The sequence below is a fragment of the Cynocephalus volans genome, chromosome 11, assembly GCF_027409185.1.
Source record: "Cynocephalus volans isolate mCynVol1 chromosome 11, mCynVol1.pri, whole genome shotgun sequence".
NCBI classification, from domain to species: Eukaryota; Metazoa; Chordata; class Mammalia; order Dermoptera; family Cynocephalidae; genus Cynocephalus; species Cynocephalus volans.
In genome coordinates, this window is record NC_084470.1 from 122,377,470 (window position 1) to 122,396,776 (window position 19,307).

General features: G+C 36.8%; 1 protein-coding gene across 1 annotated transcript in view; it reads left to right on the plus strand.

The window, feature by feature from the left end:
* KDM5B (lysine demethylase 5B) overlaps positions 1-19,307 on the plus strand; it is a 74,837-nt gene that overhangs the window by 7,280 nt on the left and 48,250 nt on the right. The window contains exon 2 of the mRNA XM_063113750.1: positions 18,815-18,892. Coding sequence (XP_062969820.1) covers positions 18,815-18,892 — 78 coding nt within the window. The remainder of the gene's footprint in view (positions 1-18,814; positions 18,893-19,307) is intronic.

The window sequence follows — 19,307 nt, forward strand, 5'->3', positions numbered from 1 at the left end:
TGACTTTCAGCACTGATGCTGCAGTTTCTGTTTCAGCAGAGTTGCTAATGAACATTTATGTGGTATCAAATATTTTCTTCAAAGTGGGCAAATTAAAAATTAAGTCATTGAAAAATGTTTTCTATCAATAATCTCTTAAAATCTAAGGGCTTCTCACTATCTCCCTGAAATAATTTATCAGATAGGAGCTGCCACTATGCAAAAGATCATATAATGAATGCCTTTTTAGAACTTGTTGATTCCATATCATTTAATAATCTCTTGTAAAATTCTGTAAAATTTAAGGAATATTTTGCGGGGATACAAATGAGGCTTATCAAGGGAACTATATGTATGTATATTTTATTACTTTTTAAAAGACAGTTTTTCTATCATGTAAAAGAAAACAGGAGGGGGTGGTGTTTCTAGATTTTTAAGAATAGGTGGGTAGAGTCTTGAATCTAATTCCATCATGACCTTGGACAAAGTCATTTTATCCGAATGTATGCCTTCTCATCTGCTATAAGGGGATCTGACACTGACCTAGGGCTGCTGTCCAGTTTAATTAATTGATGGATTGCAAGGAGCTTAAATCCCAAAGCTTTATTTGCTCATTGCTAAGAAGAGTCTGGGACAGATTTAGCGAGACGGGTTAGTGCCAAACACATATCCCTCATTTTCCCCTATAGTAAAGGGATTTTTAAAAAGTGAAACTTGAAAAGGCAGAAGCCTAGCATAAAAACTAGAATATATAGGGCCGAGCCGTGGTGCACTCGGGAGAGTGCGGCACTGGGAGCGCAGCGTTGCTCCCGCCGCGGGTTCAGATATGGCCGGTGCACTCACTGGCTGAGTACCGGTCACGAATAAGACAAAATAAATAAATAAATAAAAATAAAAAAATAAAAACTAGAATATATAGAATGTAATCCTTCTGTTGGTTTAGGTGAAGTTTTTCTATACCTGAATCTTTAAATTAAAAAAAAAATAGTGAGATTAAATTATTTTTAGGTAGAGCTGTTACAGATTATTTCAGAAAATTTGCAGGTGCATATGTGTTTCTTGTGTCGTGTGTGTATATAGGCAGGAGTTGTACTTGATGAGCTTTGTGTTCAGAACTATTTACAATTATTTTAATTTCCCTTAGTATGGAATAACTGTGATGCTGTGAAAGCCATGCAAATGGAAGGGCATTATACCTAACAAATAATTTAAATAATCCCAGTTTATGCTTGACCGGAGGGGTCAATAGATGGTCTTCAATATTTTTGCAAGTTATCCTACTTGTAAAGTGAGGAGAAAAGTAAAAGAGATGGCAGGAAAAAAGTTTATTTTGATCTTAAAAAAAAAAGACCTTAGGACAGAGCTGCTAACAATATTTTTTCTCTAAAATAAAGCTAATTAGAACACCTATATAATTATACAAAAGCTTGGATTCTCACAAATTTTTGTTCAAATACATCTTCTGTTGAACTTCATAATGTTGTCTCTCAGGTGGATCCATATATACAGTACTGTATTTCTACTGTGACTTTAATGTGTTGTCTTTTTTTTTTTTGGTCTTGAATCAAGCAATTAATAATACTATTTTCTAAATGTATTAAAACACTCCCCAAGGTGTATGTACAAAGTTTTAAATCTTCAAATGTTAGGTATTTCAGTTGGGAGCAGACAGCTAGGCTAAGTTTTGTCTTCCCATCTACACTCATTGTGTGGTCCTAGGTAGATTGTTGTGCATTCCTGAGTTAATTCTTGCCATCTCACTGGCTTGACCAAATTGAAACGTTCACAGAACTAAAGTCTAAACTTAGTATATTTTGAGCACTAGGTTGGAGCTTTTTATTAGGCATGTATTCCTGTGAGGAATACATAATACAGGTTACAGACACTGAAACATTACCATTTTACTCTAATAATATAACTCGAGAAACAAAGAACAAATCCCTGTCAAACCCACATAATTACAAGGTCTTTAAGGCAAGGTCCTCCCAATTTTCTGTGTGGTTATACCATCTCATCATTTGGTGGTATTTAAACCAGATGGTAACATCTCATCCTTGCCAGATTTTAACTTGAAGGGAAAAGACGGGGAGGGTAGGATCTCTTAGGATTTGTACTCATTTTTTAAAAATTTGTGAGACAGGGGTGATAGGATAGAGATGAGAGAGGTATATACAGAGAATTTTTGGAGTATGACCTCCACTTTGTAAAATTCCAGGTCTTAAAGCTTTTCCTTCTCTCACAGAGGCTCTCATCCAATGTTGTGATGCATTTTGGATAAATTGAGAACAGCCACCAGATTTTCCAGTGGGAGTCTGGCTTCAGGGATTTGTGTAGAGTGTGGGTTTGGGGTTTTTAAAAATTGTACTTGATGGCAGTCCATTCTTATGGGTTCCTTTATAACTACTTTTTTTCACTGCTAACTTTGCAGCTTTTCCTATCCTCCATTTGTAAAATATCTTTGACTTATATAATGGATAATTGCTCATCATTTTTTTTTTTTTTTTTTTTGAGGGGAACAGTGTTTAGAATTTGATTTAAGATACCAAAATAATTTGTGTGGCAGGGGGTGGGGAGATGGTATTAGCCAGCTAGGAAATGAACACTTTAAGAGAATTGGGACATTTGTAGAAAGAATACTAGAGTAGGAATCAAAACATTGGGCTTCTAGTGTATGTTCCATTATTTACATGTTCTTGAGCTGCTAGCCTCAAGATGGTTCTATTTTCAGAGCTTTATTCCTTTAACCTGTCTATAACATGGGGATAATTCTTAACATAGTAAGGCCTACAGAGTTAAGTAAATTTGCCCAAGGCCATCTGACTAGTAGTAAGTGATTGAGCCAGGATTTGAACCTAGGCAATGCAGGTCCTGAGTTAATGCTCTTAACCACGATTTTTATTGCGTCTTATATAACTGTAGTAATGATACAATCATGATTACAGGAAATGGTTGATGGGAAATTATGAATCTTATTATTTTTGCTTACATAGTATCTCTCCTGGTAGGCTGCCATTTTTTTCTGATAGGTTCAGCAAAAAACATTGTTGTTATTTAGTTCTTGCAGCTAATGTAGACCCATCTTATAGATAAGGAAACTGAGCCTGAGAGAAGTTAAGTGACTTGTCTAAGATGACACAGCCTTTAAAGGACAGATTGGGGATTCCAAGCCATGGCTTTTTAATTATGTTCAGTGTTTTCCCTTCAAATTAATTTACAGTGGCTTCCGTGATAGATCCCGGAAACTAGCCTGCTTCTCTCTTTTATTTCCCCTCATAAGCTTTTTGAGTGTGGTTTCCCTCTCTTCCTTCTGGCCATCCAAACACATCTTCAGGGAAACCAATAAAAATAGCAAGCTGTACATAAATAATCAATGTACCATTTAGATTTGCATATTTTGTCTATTTGTCTTATTTTAGTTTATCATTAAGTGTGAGCCTAGCCCTTTCGTGTACTGTTGGTTGGCTCACTCATTTATATGGAAATTTCTGGCTTATCAACTTCAGTGAGCACTCAGCTTCATTTTGGAAGAGTATTTCGGACTCGGGCTCCCTAAATGTACCCCTGCCTCATATCGAAGTCATTAGAATCTCATGTGGGCTTAAGTGTTTGAATTTTTAGTCTTCTCTGGTCATTCTAAATCTCAGGTAGGTTTGAGAGCCACTGGTTTAGGTTAATTCTCTGACAGGTTTAGGCAGCTGTTAATATTAAGAATTCTCGTGATCCGTTGACTCTGAATTAATCAGAAATTCTCAGCTCTACTACAGGAAACTGGGGAATCCTTTTTATCAACTCTGAGCGAAGAAATGGATTGAGTCCTTTGTTGGTTGTGGGTTCAATTCAATATATTTATTGATATTTCAATAAGTACTTGTCAGGCATTGTGTTAAGATTCTAGGGTTTCAGAAATTAAACAGCTTTGACTTAAAGGAACTCATAATCTATTGGTGAGAAAGATCTGCAAGTAGATTATAAATAAAGTGTGATGTGTGCAAGGAATAGAAGTTCCATTTAGAGAGTTTGAGGGTAACTAGAGTTGAGGGGTATGGAGGTAGGTGGAGTATGGAGAGAGGGGCTGCCTGGGATGTCTGGGAAGGCTTTGCTTCATCTGAATTAGAGCACGGTTGGGGGAGGAAATAAGGGTATAGAATGAGAATGAGGGTCATAACAACCCCCAGAAATACCAGCATTTAAGGAAGGAAGAGGATCTAGTTGGAAGCAGCAGGAAATGTGCTGGGAAGCCAAGGAGAAAAGAGCAGGTTTGTTGATAGTATATCAGACTTATTTGACTTCATTGTGAGATTTAAGTCTCAACTCTAGATACAGCCTGCAAAACCCTCTATTTGAAACCTGGAAAAGTAGATAATTGCAGTTTTTATAGTGTAAACCATTGATATCAGGCAGCCATTGAAATGAAGAGCACTTTTATCAGGCTGTTTCCTCATGTTTTAGGCTACAGTGGGTTATCTTTCAAATCAAATTTATTTTGGAATGTAGCAATAAATGTGAAAGAAATAAAGCAGTTGATAGTGCTAACTTTACTACAAGAACACAAAGCATGGTCTGATATACATTGTAGGATAAGTTTAAGATTTTTGGAGATAAAGACCTATTTATTTACTATTCTAAATTGAGCATGCATGTGTATTAGTACATCCTTTTCTTTTTCAAACAGGAGATCTAGCCTTGAGGCTTGGTCAGTGTCTTAGTAAATTCATGCTGCTATAACAACATACTTATTTATAAATAATAGAAATGTATTTCTTACAGTTCTGGAGGCTGGGAAGTCCAAGTTCATGGTGCCAACAAGTTTGATTTCTGGTGAGGTACCTGTTCTCTGCTTTCAAGATGGCGTTTAGAACTGTGTATCCTCATGTGGTGGAGGGGCAAAAGGGGCTTAAACTAGTTCTCCAGTTCTTTTATAAGGTTCCTAATCCTATTCATGAGCCTCTGCCCTCATCATTTAATCACCTCCTAAAGGCCCCCACCTCTTAGTACTATCAAATTGGCAATTAAGTTTTAATACATGCATTTTAAGAGGGGCAAAAACATGTAAACCATAGCAGTAAGAATTATAATACAGTTGTTCCTCCTTATCCACTGGGGATAGTTCCAAGACCCCCAGTGGATTCCTGAAACCATGGGCAGTACCGACCTCTATATATGTTTTTTTTCCTATATATACATACGTATGATAAAGTTTAATTTATAAATTAGGTACAGTAAGAAATTAACAATAACTAATAATAGAACAATTATAACAATATGTCAGCATCACTACACTTGTGCTTTGGGCCATTATTAAGTAAAATAAGGATTACTTTTTTTCGTTTTGGTGGCTGGCTGGCATGGGGATCCGAACCTGTGACCTTCTTGTTACCAGCACCACACTCTCCCAAATGAGCTATCCGGCCAGCCTAAGTAAGGATTACTTGAAAGCAAGCATTGCCATGCCATGCCATTTGATCTGATAACCTAGATGGCTGCTGAGTAGTTGCTAAGTGACTAATGGACAGGTAGTATATACAGCATGGATACACTGGACAGAAGGATGATTCAGGTGGGATAGAGTGGGACAGAATGAACTTTCATTATACTAAGAATGGCACGCAATTCAAAATTTATGAATGGTTTACCATTTAATACTTTGGGACTGCTGTTGACTGTGGGTAACTGGGTAAGTAAAACTGTGGAAAGCAAGAACAGTGGATGAGGAGGGGCTGTGATATATTGAATAGGCTGGCAGATTGATCTTGTCTAGATATTAAACAATCGGTGGGGTAAACTAAGCAGTTTCCTAGCCAATTCCATTTAGGTTCAAGTGATCTTTTATTTCCAATATGGCTATTAGTGATCATACATGTTCTAAATTTATTTCTACTTTTAGTGTTAGACTTACAGTTAATTGCACTAGGGCTAGATATCTTAAATATTTGCATCTAGTGAAATACGTTGCTTACTATTTATCTTTTTTAAAAAATGTACAATTGCAAATGTGTCTTTAGATGGAACATAAGCACAACAAAGATTTTGCAATTTTTTAGTGTCTTCTCTGATTCTCAAGCTAATTTTTTTTTTTTTTTTTTTTTTTGTCTTTTTTCGTGACCGGCACTCAGCTAGTGAGCACACCGGCCATTCCTATATAGGATCCGAACCCGTGGCGGGAGCGTCGCCGCGCTCCCAGCGCCGCACTCTCCCGAGTGCACCACGGGCTCGGCCCCTCAAGCTAATTTTTAGTTTCATTACTGTCCCTATCCTGACCCTGATTTTGAGTCACCAGGAGTGACCGATTTGTAAAGGACTAAAGGTAGTGCATGTGTTTACAGATTTAGTGAAGCCTTAAAGTTAGGGTGTGGGATGTTTAACTTTCCCTGCCCTTGGTGCCCAGGTAGGTTTGGGTGTTACTTAGGGAAGATTGGAGGGGCAGAGTCCAACCTCTCTCCTAAATCCTTTCCCATGACACATCATTTTGGAATCTTTCTGAAGTAGGCAATCTTTTCTCAACCTTGGCAACCTCATTTTCCTGCCAGAAATTGTTTTTTCATCATTGGGATCCTAGGTATGGAAGAAAACAGAATCAAAACTACTTATTGAATAACTTCCTTGGGAGAAAAACTGTGGCATTATTGCTACTTGAGCACAACATGGCTATGGCTTGGTGTAGGCATAATGAAGTAATAGTGTAACAATTATAATTGCTGTGGGGGAGAAGGATCTCAAATTTTTTCTGGTCCCATTCAGTCACTTATGTATCATAAGATGTCTATGAATGACTTGATAGAAATAATGCTTTTCTGTTAACTTTTCATGATAAGCCCACAGTATGATGTCAGCTTATTTTGAGTGGAGGATGATTTGTTCTAAGGATTTAGTTACCTTTCTTAGAATCCTTCTTGGTGAATTTTAAAAAGATGTTTCCATTATAGGCCTGATAAGACTTTGAGGATATGCCAGCATCTGTATGAATCACTCCAGTAGGTAACTTTGCAGACTTCTCTTAGGGAAATTTTGAGAGTAAAAAAGTCTCCATGTGTTCTAGTTAGCTCCCTTAATGTAGTCTTTATAAACATCATTGTACTTTACTAGTTCCTGTAACAGGGCCTGGCAGGAAACTTTATTTCTTTGAGGTTTGAGAAACAAGATACATGAGAGGGCCATTTTATATTTTTTCCTGGTTTTGACAATAATAAATTTAAGGCATTTAGAGGACCTGCAAGTACAGATTATTGTCAATTTCATTAAGAGCATTGAGGGCTGGCCAGTTACCTTACTTGGTTAGTGTGTGGTACTGATAACACCAAGATCAAGGGTTTGGATCCCGGGACAGGCCAGCTGCCGCAACCCCCCCCCCCCAAAAAAAAGGGGTGGAAGAGGAATGTAATGGGACTGACGCTTAAAAAGTAAATACCATGGCATGTGCCTTTATTACCACTATATTTTAATTTACTAATAGAGGGTCCATAGAAACAATGCTTTGCTTTTTCAAATACTTAATATTCAGAAACTAAAATAACCTTTGAAACAATTTCCTTAGAACTGGTGGTTTTCACCAGGCCCTATTTAAAAGAGTTATAATTTTAACAAAGGATCTTATCCCTTGGTACTTTATTTATTTAGTTATTTGTTTGTTTGTTTGTTTATTTATTGGTGGCTGGCTGGTAAGAGGATCTTAACCCTTGACCTTGGTGTTATCAACTCCATGTTCTAACCAACTGAGCCAACTGGCCAATCCTTATTTTTGACTATTAAAAATCCACAAATGATTTTGTTGGTATTTTTAGGATTCTTTTGGTGGTAGAAATTTAGGGAAGATTGGGTTGACCCAGGTATACCTTTTCTAAAAATGTTAGTATTATATAAATAGGTCAAGAAATCGTTTTTAGTAAATGGAGAAAACTATTTGAAGGATTTGCTTTCAAAATCTGGATGGACAGAGTTCTTTGGAAGGACAGATTGGATGGAGTGATCTTCAGGGCATCCAATAGGGCAGTTGTTTCCAAGGTGTGGGCCAAGGACCCTTGGAGGGTTCCCAAGACCCTTTCAGTGGGTCCAAGAGAACTTCCCCTTTTCAACCAAATATCTGGGTGAGGCCAGATTTTCTTCATATACTTTTAACCAAAACAATGTACTGCAATTGACTACAGAAGAAATGAAAATCCACCTTATTTCTGTTAAGTTAGATGTTAAAGAGATTTACAAAGTAAAACAAGGCATTAAACATTAAAGAGATTGTTTTTTAAACATGTCTCAGTTTTAATTTCTAATGTGAGAAAAATTGGTAGATATAACCCACATAAACTAACACTGTTTGACGTCTTCAATTTTTAAGAGGTTAAAGGGAATCTTAGGGCCAAAACTTTGAGAGTTGTTGCAGTAGTAAAGAGGGAAACTTCTGCAAAGTCTTGACCCAGTAGGAATAAGTCTAGGATCTATGAGTAAGTGGTTTCTCTGTCTCTTTGTATTGGTTTCTTTCTGTGCTTATCTTTTGAAGAGGCCATTACAAAACCAGTAGAGGTGAGTTCAGTAAAAACTTTAGTTATTTTTCACCAATTTTTTGCTTCTATGAAATGAAAATTTAGAGGTGTTTTCTTTCTTTTCTTTTCTTTTTTTTTTTAAAGATGACCGGTAAGGGGATCTTAACCCTTGACTTAGTTTTGTCAGCACCACGCTCAACCAGTGAGCTAAACCGGCCATTCCTATATGGGATCCGAACCCGGGGCCTTGGTGTTATCAGCATCACACTCTCCTGAGTGAGCCACGGGTCGGCCCTAGAGGTGTTTTCTGAAGGGCAAATAATATCCCCATATAATCAATAACAACTGAAATGTTCAAGTGGGCCTTTTTGGTATCATTTTGTCACTTTATTAGTTTTTTAAAATTTATGATAAGCATATAATGATTGCATTTTGCTTTATGAGAGCTCTCTTTATTGGGGTCCGAAGAGTTTGGAACAAAAACACAAAAATTGACCCAAATGATTTTTTTTTAATAGACTTTATTTTTTAGAACAGTTTTAGATTTACAGAAAAGTTGACAAGCTAATACAGAGATCTCATATGTCCCTCCCACTTTGTTTCCCCTTTTATTAACATCTTCCATTAGTATGAGGCATTTCTTATAATTAATGAACCAATGTTGTTATTAAAGTCCATATGTTATTCACATTTCTTTTAGTTTTTATCTAATATCTCTTTTGTATTCCTGGATCCCATTTAGGATACTACACTACATTTAATTGTCATCTCTCTTTAGGCTTGTTATTGACTGTGGCATTTTCTCAGACTTTATTGTTTTTGATGATGACAGTTTTGAGGAGTACTGACTGGTTAGGTATATTTTGTAAGATGCTCCGCTACTGGAATTTGTCTTATGTTTTTCTCATGGTAAGACAGGGCTTATTGGCAACTGTTTTTGTGTTTTTTCAAAGGGGACATTTATTCTTGGAGTCTTTTTTGTTGATTATGGAAAGATTTAAACAAAGCTTTGGGAGTTTTCGTATCACCTTAACTAAGGAAAACCCTGTGCTTCACTTAACATAATTACCCATATCTCTGAACAAAGGTTGATCACCAAGTTTTCTTCATTGGCAAATTTTTGACAGTCATAATTTTTGACTTTATACTTTTTACCTTCAGCTTTACAGAGACATTCAAAATTAACTTTTCTAATTAAAATTTTTACTTGTTCAAGAGCATTTATTAGAACATCTATAGCACTGTTCTATGAAGGAAGTTTTAATTAATTTTTTTTGATGGCTGGATGGTACAGTAATTTTAAATTCCTCCTTAAAACCATTTTCACATTTATATGCAGCTGGTATCTATAGAGCAAGAATAAGCCTTAATTCTTTTTTTTTTTTTTTTTTTTTAAAGATGATCGGTAAGGGGATCTTTACCCTTGACTTGGTGTTGTCAGCACCACACTCTCCCAAGTGAGCTAACCAGCCATCCCTATATACGGATCCGAACCCGTGGCCTTGGTGTTATCAGCACCACTCTCTCCCAAGTGGTGCTGGGAGAGAGCACCTTAATTCTTTTTTTTTGTTTTGTGTGTGTGTTTGTTTTTGTTTTTTTTTTTGTCTTTTTCGTGACCGGCACTCAGCCAGTGAGTGCACCGGCCATTCCTATATAGGATCCAAACCCGCGGCGGGAGCGTCGCCACGCTCCAAGCGCTGCACTCTCCCGAGTGCGCCACGGGCTCGGCCCTAGTTTTATCTTTTTGTATGTACTAAAATTTCAATAATAAGTTCTGTATTAGGAAAAATTATTTCTCATATATATATACATATATATATATATATATAATTTTTGGTGGCAGGGGGATGGTGGCTGGCCGGTATGTGGTACCTGGGACCTTGGTGTTATTAGCACCACGCTCTCCCAAGTGAGCTAACTGGCCAGCCATAGGAAAAATTATTTTAAACCCTTCTTGCTTAGCTTTTGCCCCAATAAGAGAACATGTTTTGCCTCAATAAGAGAACATGCAGTCAAGAAGTTATGTATAGTGGACATATAAGAAATGACATGGTAAATGTAAAATACTGCTATTATGGAAGCATACATAGGCTTGCTGGCTACAGTATTATCTTTTATGATATAAAAGTTGAATTCTGTTGCCATCCCTGCAGCTCTACTCTCAGCAGACCCACTGTTGTTTCCCTTTACTTGAACTGTATACCTAAAACAATCTTAGAAGTTCTTTAAGCATGGAAAACTGACAGCACATTCTCCTACTTTGAAAAGCAAGGTTGGATTCTGGTAAAGATGGTAAAATAGACCGTTCCCAGTGTCACTCTCTCACACAAATCAAACAATTTACAACTATTAAAAAGCAACAACCAAGGTGGGTTCGCTAGAGCTCAGGGGAAGAGGAGGAGAGACCTACAGAGTTCATGAAGGCAGGAGAAGCCACGATGTGAGAAAGAAAGGATCGTTCCCTACTATTTCAAATCCCAACCGCTTCAAGCCTGGAGCTGGTGAGTGCACAGAGCAGGAGCTGGCTAAAGCCACAGCTAAGCCCTTCATATGAAGTTGTTTGGAGGTGGCAGGGGAGAGGAGCGCCTTGGTGGCCCCCAGGACAGCAAGACCACTAACAGTGTCCCTGTAGACCCACATAGGAGCAAAGAGCCACAGACAACTGAATAAAGGAAACACTCAGAGGCTGGTGAGTCATTGCAAGGGACCAGTGCAGGGCCTGTCCTATGGAAAGTGTTTAGAGTGTGGGTGGTAGGGGAGATGGACCACAGGGGGGACATTGCGGCACAGCATGGACAACTGATCTGCCCCCCAGTCAGCACAGGCCCACTCAGTGGAGACCGGTCAGGAATAGAGAACTGCAGGGGGTGCAGTTTGCTGAAAAGACTCAGGTCCAGACCAGAGTTTGTACATACCCCAGGTGTACCGGACCTCACAAGACCTGGAAATGCTTACAAGTTCAACAATTAAAACCTGAGCTACACAAAAAGCTTTCCCTGGAGAATCAGCAGCAAAGCAGCAATTTAGCTCAACTACGGGACTCAAGTGCTGGTTTACTTAGGAAGTTCCCCCATTTGAGAAGTAACCAAAGGACAACAAATTAGTTCCACTACAGAGTTTTAAGTGGTGATAACAGCAAATAATCCAATATAGAACTGAAAGAAAAAAAAAATACCCACAGATTAGAGAAAAAGTTTAAAATTAATCAGTAAAGTTCTCACACCATCAAAGAACACCTATAAAACCTAGAAGGACTGAAAGCCCCCGGATTCTCAAGCTGGGGAGGGGGAAGGGCCATGGGCCACACCCAGCCCCGTGACAAACACTAGGTGCTGCCAGATGTGCCCAGGCTCCTGAGCCAGGTGGTGGGGGTCTGGTGGGGGTCCAAGAGCCTTGGGCATGCCCCCCCAACATCTGCATCCAACCCAGGAATGACTAAGCTGCGACTGGAAGCCCCCTAGTTTCCCCTACTGAGATGGGGGGCGTGCCACAGGTGTCAACCACACCCCCCTTCCTCCTCCTCACAACCTATTTCACTCCTGCTTCCTTTTTTGCCCCTCCCCCGCCAATGCTCTGCAACAAAATCTTAGAATGTAAAAAAAGTAATAATAAATTAAAAAACAAAAATAAAAAGCAAGATTCCCCATACTGGCCAGCCACCCTCCATCCCCCATCACAAAAAACAAGGTTGCCTGAAGCCTCCTAGAAACTAAAGCTTTGCTTCATGAATGTTTTCCTACTAATAACCAACATTTTTTGGCCATTTACTTAAGCAAAGTAAATGCCAGGCACCTGTCTAAGGGCTTTACCTGTATTAATTTTATTTAAGCCTCACAGTTACGTCTTTTTACATTTACCTAAGGGACAGGGAGCTTAACCTAGTACAAAGCCACACAGTAGAACCAGTATTTGAACCCAGGCAGTGTGACTCCAGAGCCTATAGTTTTTAATATTATTTTACTATACAAGGTAAATGGTGTCACTGTACTTTAAAAATGAACATGGAGGGGCTGGCCCATGGCTCACTTGGGAGAGCATGGTGCTAACAACACCAAGTCAAGGGCTAAGATCCCCTTACCAGTCATCTTTTAAAAATAAAAATAAAAAAATGAACGTGGGAGAAATAACAGAGGGGAGATACAGGGGAGCCCTTTAACCTGTGCTAAAATTGCTATGATAAAAAGTGCTAGTTAACAATTAGATGCCAACTAGAGTTAGTCTGGAAGGATAGGACCCTGAAAGGTGAAGAGGTCAGATGCTCCTTGCAAGTTGGGGCTGCATGACTCCTTTTGCTGGAAGAAAAGTGGTCAGAACTTACATAATAATACTTGTTATTTTTGCTGTACAACTTAAATATAAACCTTTATATTTGTAATCTTAATTCTCACCATAGTCCTAAAAGGAAACTATTATTTGTACTTTTCAAATGGAGGACCCTGAAGTGTGGTAGTAAAGGAAAGAACCACTTTCACTGCATCTCTTTCTGTCCTATACTGTATAGCCTCCTGCTGACATTCTCAGGAGTAAGTGTCTTATCCATTAGCATGTCTAATTAATTACAGGGTTAAATAATTACAGGGAGAAGGGTGTGAAAGAAAGGAGGTTGGGGTACTGAGATAAGAACTTAAAGAAGGTCCTAAAATTTTTTATGAAAGGAGACACACTCCAAGGAAAATCAAGGAATTTTTTTTTTAAATTGAATGTTACAGACCCTTTTGAGATCCTGGTGAAAGCTAAGGACCTCCCTAGAAAAATCCACATACACTCTATTTTGAATACAATTTAAGAGCCTTTGATTTAAGGTTTAAAAGTGGTTACATAGTCTAAAAAGAAAATCTTCAAATAAAGTGTTTTTTTTACTAAAGGGCTCACTAAGGATGGGAGGTCTTAAACAGCCTTTGAACAAATGGGTGGGTAATTAAGGTTGGTTGGTGCCAAGACTAACCTGGGAGAAGTAAGAAGCCTAGGGAGGAGTAAGCAACATTGTCTAATGCGTTTTATTTCTATTTGGAAGACACTGAATGCAGTTTTTTGTATTACAAATCTTTCCTGATAGAGAACTGTCAGTGAGTGGCAAGTGGGCTCCATCAGAGGGTCATAAATAGTAACACCCTACTTGTCCTTGGTAAGAAGGATTTATAATGATGACGGTGTACCTGGTTCTACCTTGTGCATTTGTTCAGTGTCTTACGGGCAAATTACCGAACTAAAACTATTAACCTGACGAGAAAGTGGTCTTTTTAATTGTTTCCTATATGTGTTACTCAAATCTTTATTAAGGTTGATAAATCTTGTCATCCTTAACTGAAAGTTTTGCTAACTTGCCTTAAAATACTCACTAAGGTAAATTTGTTTGGATCTTTAAAATTTTGCACTGAAGTTTTGTGTTAATGTTTAACCTGGAAACTATAAGAATATGGATTTAGAAAACTGCTCTTAACTTTGCTGGCATTGGATTGAAATCCTATGAGTGCATTTGTTCTATGATGGCTGGGTTTCATAGAACATAATGCAATTTAAAAAGTGCTTTGGTCCTTAGTTGACATTATTCTTTGTAAACTAACAGGAATGTGCTTTTGACACTGATTTTTAATTGGTTTTGTCTGCAGGGAGTCAGAAAACCAACTTATGTATCCTCTTCAGAGAGAATACTTTCTAATTTTCTAATTATCAGATCTCAAAATGATGACAGCCTTTGTATAATTGGATTAAAACACTATTCTAATAGATTAAGATATGTGGATGCTACTAGTGGATCATCTACAGTGTGAATTTTCATGGCTTTTTTGGGGACAAATCTTTAGCAACCTCTGAAAGTTATTCTCACCATGGTCAAGTTTATCTTTGAAACATTTCTCTCAGTGAAATGTGCTTTAAATTGTTATTGCAAAGTTCTGGGACTAAGAGAAATGTTTACCTGATGTTTCTCAGGCGTCTCTGAGGATTTTGAAACTTCAGCTTCCCACTTAATTTCCTTCCTAAGGAATACATTTTTGAGTGCTAAGGAAAATATTTTGAGCTTTTTTTTTTTTTTTTTCCTGGCTGGTGCAGGGAACCGAACCTGTGACTTTGGTGTTATAAGGGAGCTTTTTAATAATATAGTTCTTGTACTTTTATTTTGGAAGGGTCGAAATAAAACCATTTTAAAGTTATAAAAGAAAAGGAAATTAAAGTAAATCTTAGGGAATTTATATGCAATCTATGGATTTTTATTACACTTAGTTGATATGGAAATGTTAGAAAAAATGATTTATGATCCATTTTTATTGGTAGGGGCTAAAAGTTTTACTTTTTGGCTAGATTATGTGATATCCCTTTTAGATACTGCTTGTCTAATAAAAAATTATCACAATGTTTCTAAGTGGGAATTTTGATTGTTTATTTGGCTACTTAGAGGATTATTTTCCCTGTTTTAAAATTTTCACTTCTTAGAAGTTTTATTATGGTTTCTGATCTTCCCTTCCTAATGGCTTCCTCCTACCTGTCCATTTAAAAGTCATGGCCCAACGTGACCACACTTTGCCAAGGATGTCTTAGTTCCATACGATAGTGAGCATTGCAAATAATATGTAATTCTTTTATTGGCGTACAGCTTTGCAGCTGACAATGAAAGTCCGAATACTGAATGACATTTATCTCTTTTTCTCTCATTTTTTGTAACCATAAGAGGAGACAAAGTTTGGAGTGATCTGTTTTTAACGAAAAAGCAATCTTCTGAAACTGTTACTGTTGGGGCCGGCCGTGGCTCACTCGGGAGAGTACGGTGCTGATAACACCAAGGCCCCGGGTTCGGATCCCATATACAGATGGCCGGTTCGCTCACTGGCTGAGCGTGGTGCTGACAACACCAAGTCAAGGGTTAAGATCCCCTTACCGGTCATCTTTAAAAAAAAAAAAAAAAAAATGAAACTGTTACTGTAGTTTTACTTTTAAACCCACTTTGTTAACTTCCTTGGGGATAGTTATGTACTATTTTCCTTATGATGTGTTATTTTTAGGATTTGTTTTATTTGAAGCTTAGGCTAAAATAAGCATAAATTATGTATATACATACATAAAGACATACAAACTGACTTTAATAAAACTTTTAGTACATATAGTCTTTTGGGAACGTGAAATTAATTTATGTGTCATGTTTTGGGATTAAAAGGCCCATTATCTGATCAATCAGGGATAACATACATCACGTTTAAATTTTATCTTATAAAAATTTCAGGCCATTTGGACAGTATGTTAAGACTAAATATGAGGGTATTTCAAAAATTGCATGGGAAGGGCCGAGCCCGTGGCGCACTTGGTAGAGTGCTGCGCTGGCAGTGCGGCGACGCTCCCACCGCGGGTTCGGATCCTATATAGGACTGACCGGTGCACTCATTGGCTGAGTGCCGGTCACGAAAAAACGACAAAAAAAAAAAAAAAAAAAAATTGCATGGGAAGATTCATATTATCTTTCAATTCTATTTTCCCACAAACTTTTTGAAGTGCCCTCATATTTGATTATTTACTTGTATATTCTGACACATTATCTTTGATATGTTTTTGATCTAACCTTCAACACAGACCGATTCATTTCTGAAAGCCAACAGCTTATGTAAAGTACTAGAGAGCAAAGCTCTGAATAACACAAAGATTAAGAAACATTGTGATTTCCTTCTAATACATGTATTCTGTATAATTAGACATTACTTTCTTTATCTTTAGTTATTGGGCTAAGCAAAAATAAACCAGAATTTCATCTTTTTGACCCAGGATGGAGTATTTTTAACTTTAACAAAGTATAGTGTGTCTTTAACTGACTTTTTATTATTGTTCATTTTTCTGGTGGCTGCCTGGCATGGGGATCTGAACCCGACCTTGGTGTCATAAGGCTGTGCTCTAACCAAATGAGCTAGCCAACCAGCCCCTAACAGACTTTTTAAACATTAGCCATAGTCCTTATTGAAAAGGCAGTATGACTGCATTAAAGAGTAAGGATCTTTTCTTAATTGCCTTCTTAAATAGTTAATACTACTGTTTTTTTCTTTTGTCTTTTTTTTTTTTTTTTTTGGTGCGGTAGTAAAAAATTTTGTACCCATTTGTAATCTGGTTTCTTTTTTTAAAAATTGGGGTAAAATGTAATTTGCTTTTTAATGAGCATTTTATCAGGTATTGCCAGTGGGCATTTTTACCAGTCTTTGCTATCACTAAAACACAGCAAAACCTTGTCTTACTTTTAAACTAAAAGCAATCTATAGTGATAAATTTCAGCAGTATAGAGTTGAAAATTTTAAAAGCCTCTTTCCTCCTTCCTGGTATGATATTGTTTAAAATTTACATATGTAAAACTGTTAAAACAATTTTCCATGTTTTTTAGTTTTTTACTCATTGAATCTTGGATATCTTTCCATATTTATGACATCTAGATTTTTTTTTTATTACAGCTACATGGTATTTTATTGTTGTTTATAAATGTGCCAACATTTATTTAGCTTATTCTCTACTGATAGATACTTAGTTTTTAAGTTGAAACAATTGTGCAGTCAATTTTCTTATGCCTAGTGTTGTGAGTGATAATAAATATTTGCACAGTAAATTCCTACCAGAAGATTGCTGGGTCACAAGGCATGTGTTTTTTAAAATAGGATTTCTATTGGTCCTGAAATTTACCAAACTATCATTAAGGTGCACAGTTCCTCATATATGAGGGTACTTCAAAAAGTTCATGTAAAAATAGAATTAAAAAATAATATGAATCTTTTCACAAACTTTTCAATGGTGGTGTGTATATTTTTAATCTTTGCTAATCTGATAGGTTAAAACCAATGACAACATATATATTTCTTGAATTTTGAGGGAGGCTGGGCATCAATCTTTATGATTGGCCATTTTTTCCTGCTGACAATGCAGTTTGCCCATTTTTCTATAAGGTTATTAGTCTTTTTTTTTTTGGTATGACCTCATTATAAATCTAGCACTTTTAAATGCTGTACAGTATTTAGTGTTATAATACCGTAATCATATCTTCCTAACATAATTCTGCAGTTAATTTCATGCATGTATTTCATTGACTGTGGTTAACTTGTTTTCTTAGAATAAATTTCTAGGTATGACATTGGTTAAAGGGTATGAACTTCCTTTTATTAACATTCTCATAAGTTGAAATAATATATTTAACAAATATTATTTAACATATTTAATATTTAATGTTTTACAAATTGTATTTAAAGTGGTCAGGGAAGCAAAATTACCTGTAATCCTACCACCAAAGATGACAGCCATTGTTAACATTTTTGCTATATGTCTTTCTAGTGTTTTATTTTTCTATTGCAAGGCCTGTTTTTCTTTTTCCCTTAACATATATAGGGAAAATCTTCCCATGTCAATAAATAAAGATCTATACCACAGCATAAATTTTTTGGTCTTTTTTGGCTTTTTTTATGGTTTTAAAACATTAAAATGTACATAACAAAACTTTCTATTTTAACTATTTTTAAGTGTGCTGACACTCCCGGGCACATTTAAACTACATGCACATTGCCGTGCAACCATCAGCACTGCCCATCTCCAGACCTTTTCATTATCCCAAACTGAAACCCAGTTAACACAGCATAATTTTTATACCTTTAATTGTTCCGTTATCGTGGACATTTAGTTTGTTTCTAGTTTTCTCCACTTATGGGTAACAATTCATATATATTTTCCTACTTGTCTGGTTATTGCCTCATGATAGCAGTTGTGTGATATGAGGATTTTCTAGGGAATGCATTACCTATGAGAGTAGACATATTAAAGGATGGTTTGTTTGTTTGTTTTTTGGTAGCTGGCTGGTATGGGGAACCAAACCCTTGACCTTGGTGTTACAAGGCTGTGCTCTAACCAACTGAGCTAACCAGCTAGCCCTAAGGGATGATTTTTAAAATTGGTTTTGGATGTCATCCCCCCTTCTCTTGAAGAATTTATCCTCAAATTTATGATAAAAGTTAATGTGACTAGGAGGTTAAAAACATAAAAAATACATTATAGATAATTTACACTAAGATAGCTGTTTTTTAAAAAGAGATAACTTCCACGGTAATAGAGAAGACAAAGTCTGTTTCACCTAAATCAGTGACTTTTTCAACAGAGGGTGAAGCTCAGTGATATTGCTCAGAGTAAAGAGTATGGGGAGGTGTGTGTGTATGGGATGTATCATTTATTTGGGAAAGGGTGTTCATACATATTCTGCTGTTCTAGTGGAAAAAATGTTGAGAAACTTCTACCCTATGTTCTATTATGTTTGACTGATTAGACACAGGTATACTTAATCTTGGTTTTAGTATTAAAAGAATTTTTTAAATGTAAAAGAGTTATAAGTTCTTCTAATAAGAGCCTTTACTTCTTCCTAGGACTGGCAGCCACCATTTGCATGTGATGTTGATAAACTTCATTTTACCCCACGTATCCAGAGGCTGAATGAATTGGAGGTAATGTCCTCACTAGCATTCTGATTGCCTTTTTTCCAGAGGGACCCTCTTGAAGAGGCTCTGTCACTATTCTGGTGGTTTTAGCAAAGCTAAAATATGGCTAGTAATTGATAATCACAGTAAAATGTGGCAGTAGCACCCCAAATTTTATTAAAAACACCGATTTTTGTCAATCTTTGCCTATTAATTAATGCATATAAATTCTTCTACACTTAGGTGATAATCACTAGAATTCAGGTTTTTGAAAAGAACATACTTTGAAATACAGTAGAAAAGATTCTGCAGCCCTAGTTTTCTTCCAAGTGCATAACTTCACTTAGATTTAATAGCATACTTTAGTTTCCCAGGGAAGAGTGAGGAATATGGGGGATTCTCTAGTAACGGGAAATGTTTCTTCAGTTCCTGTGCTACTGAA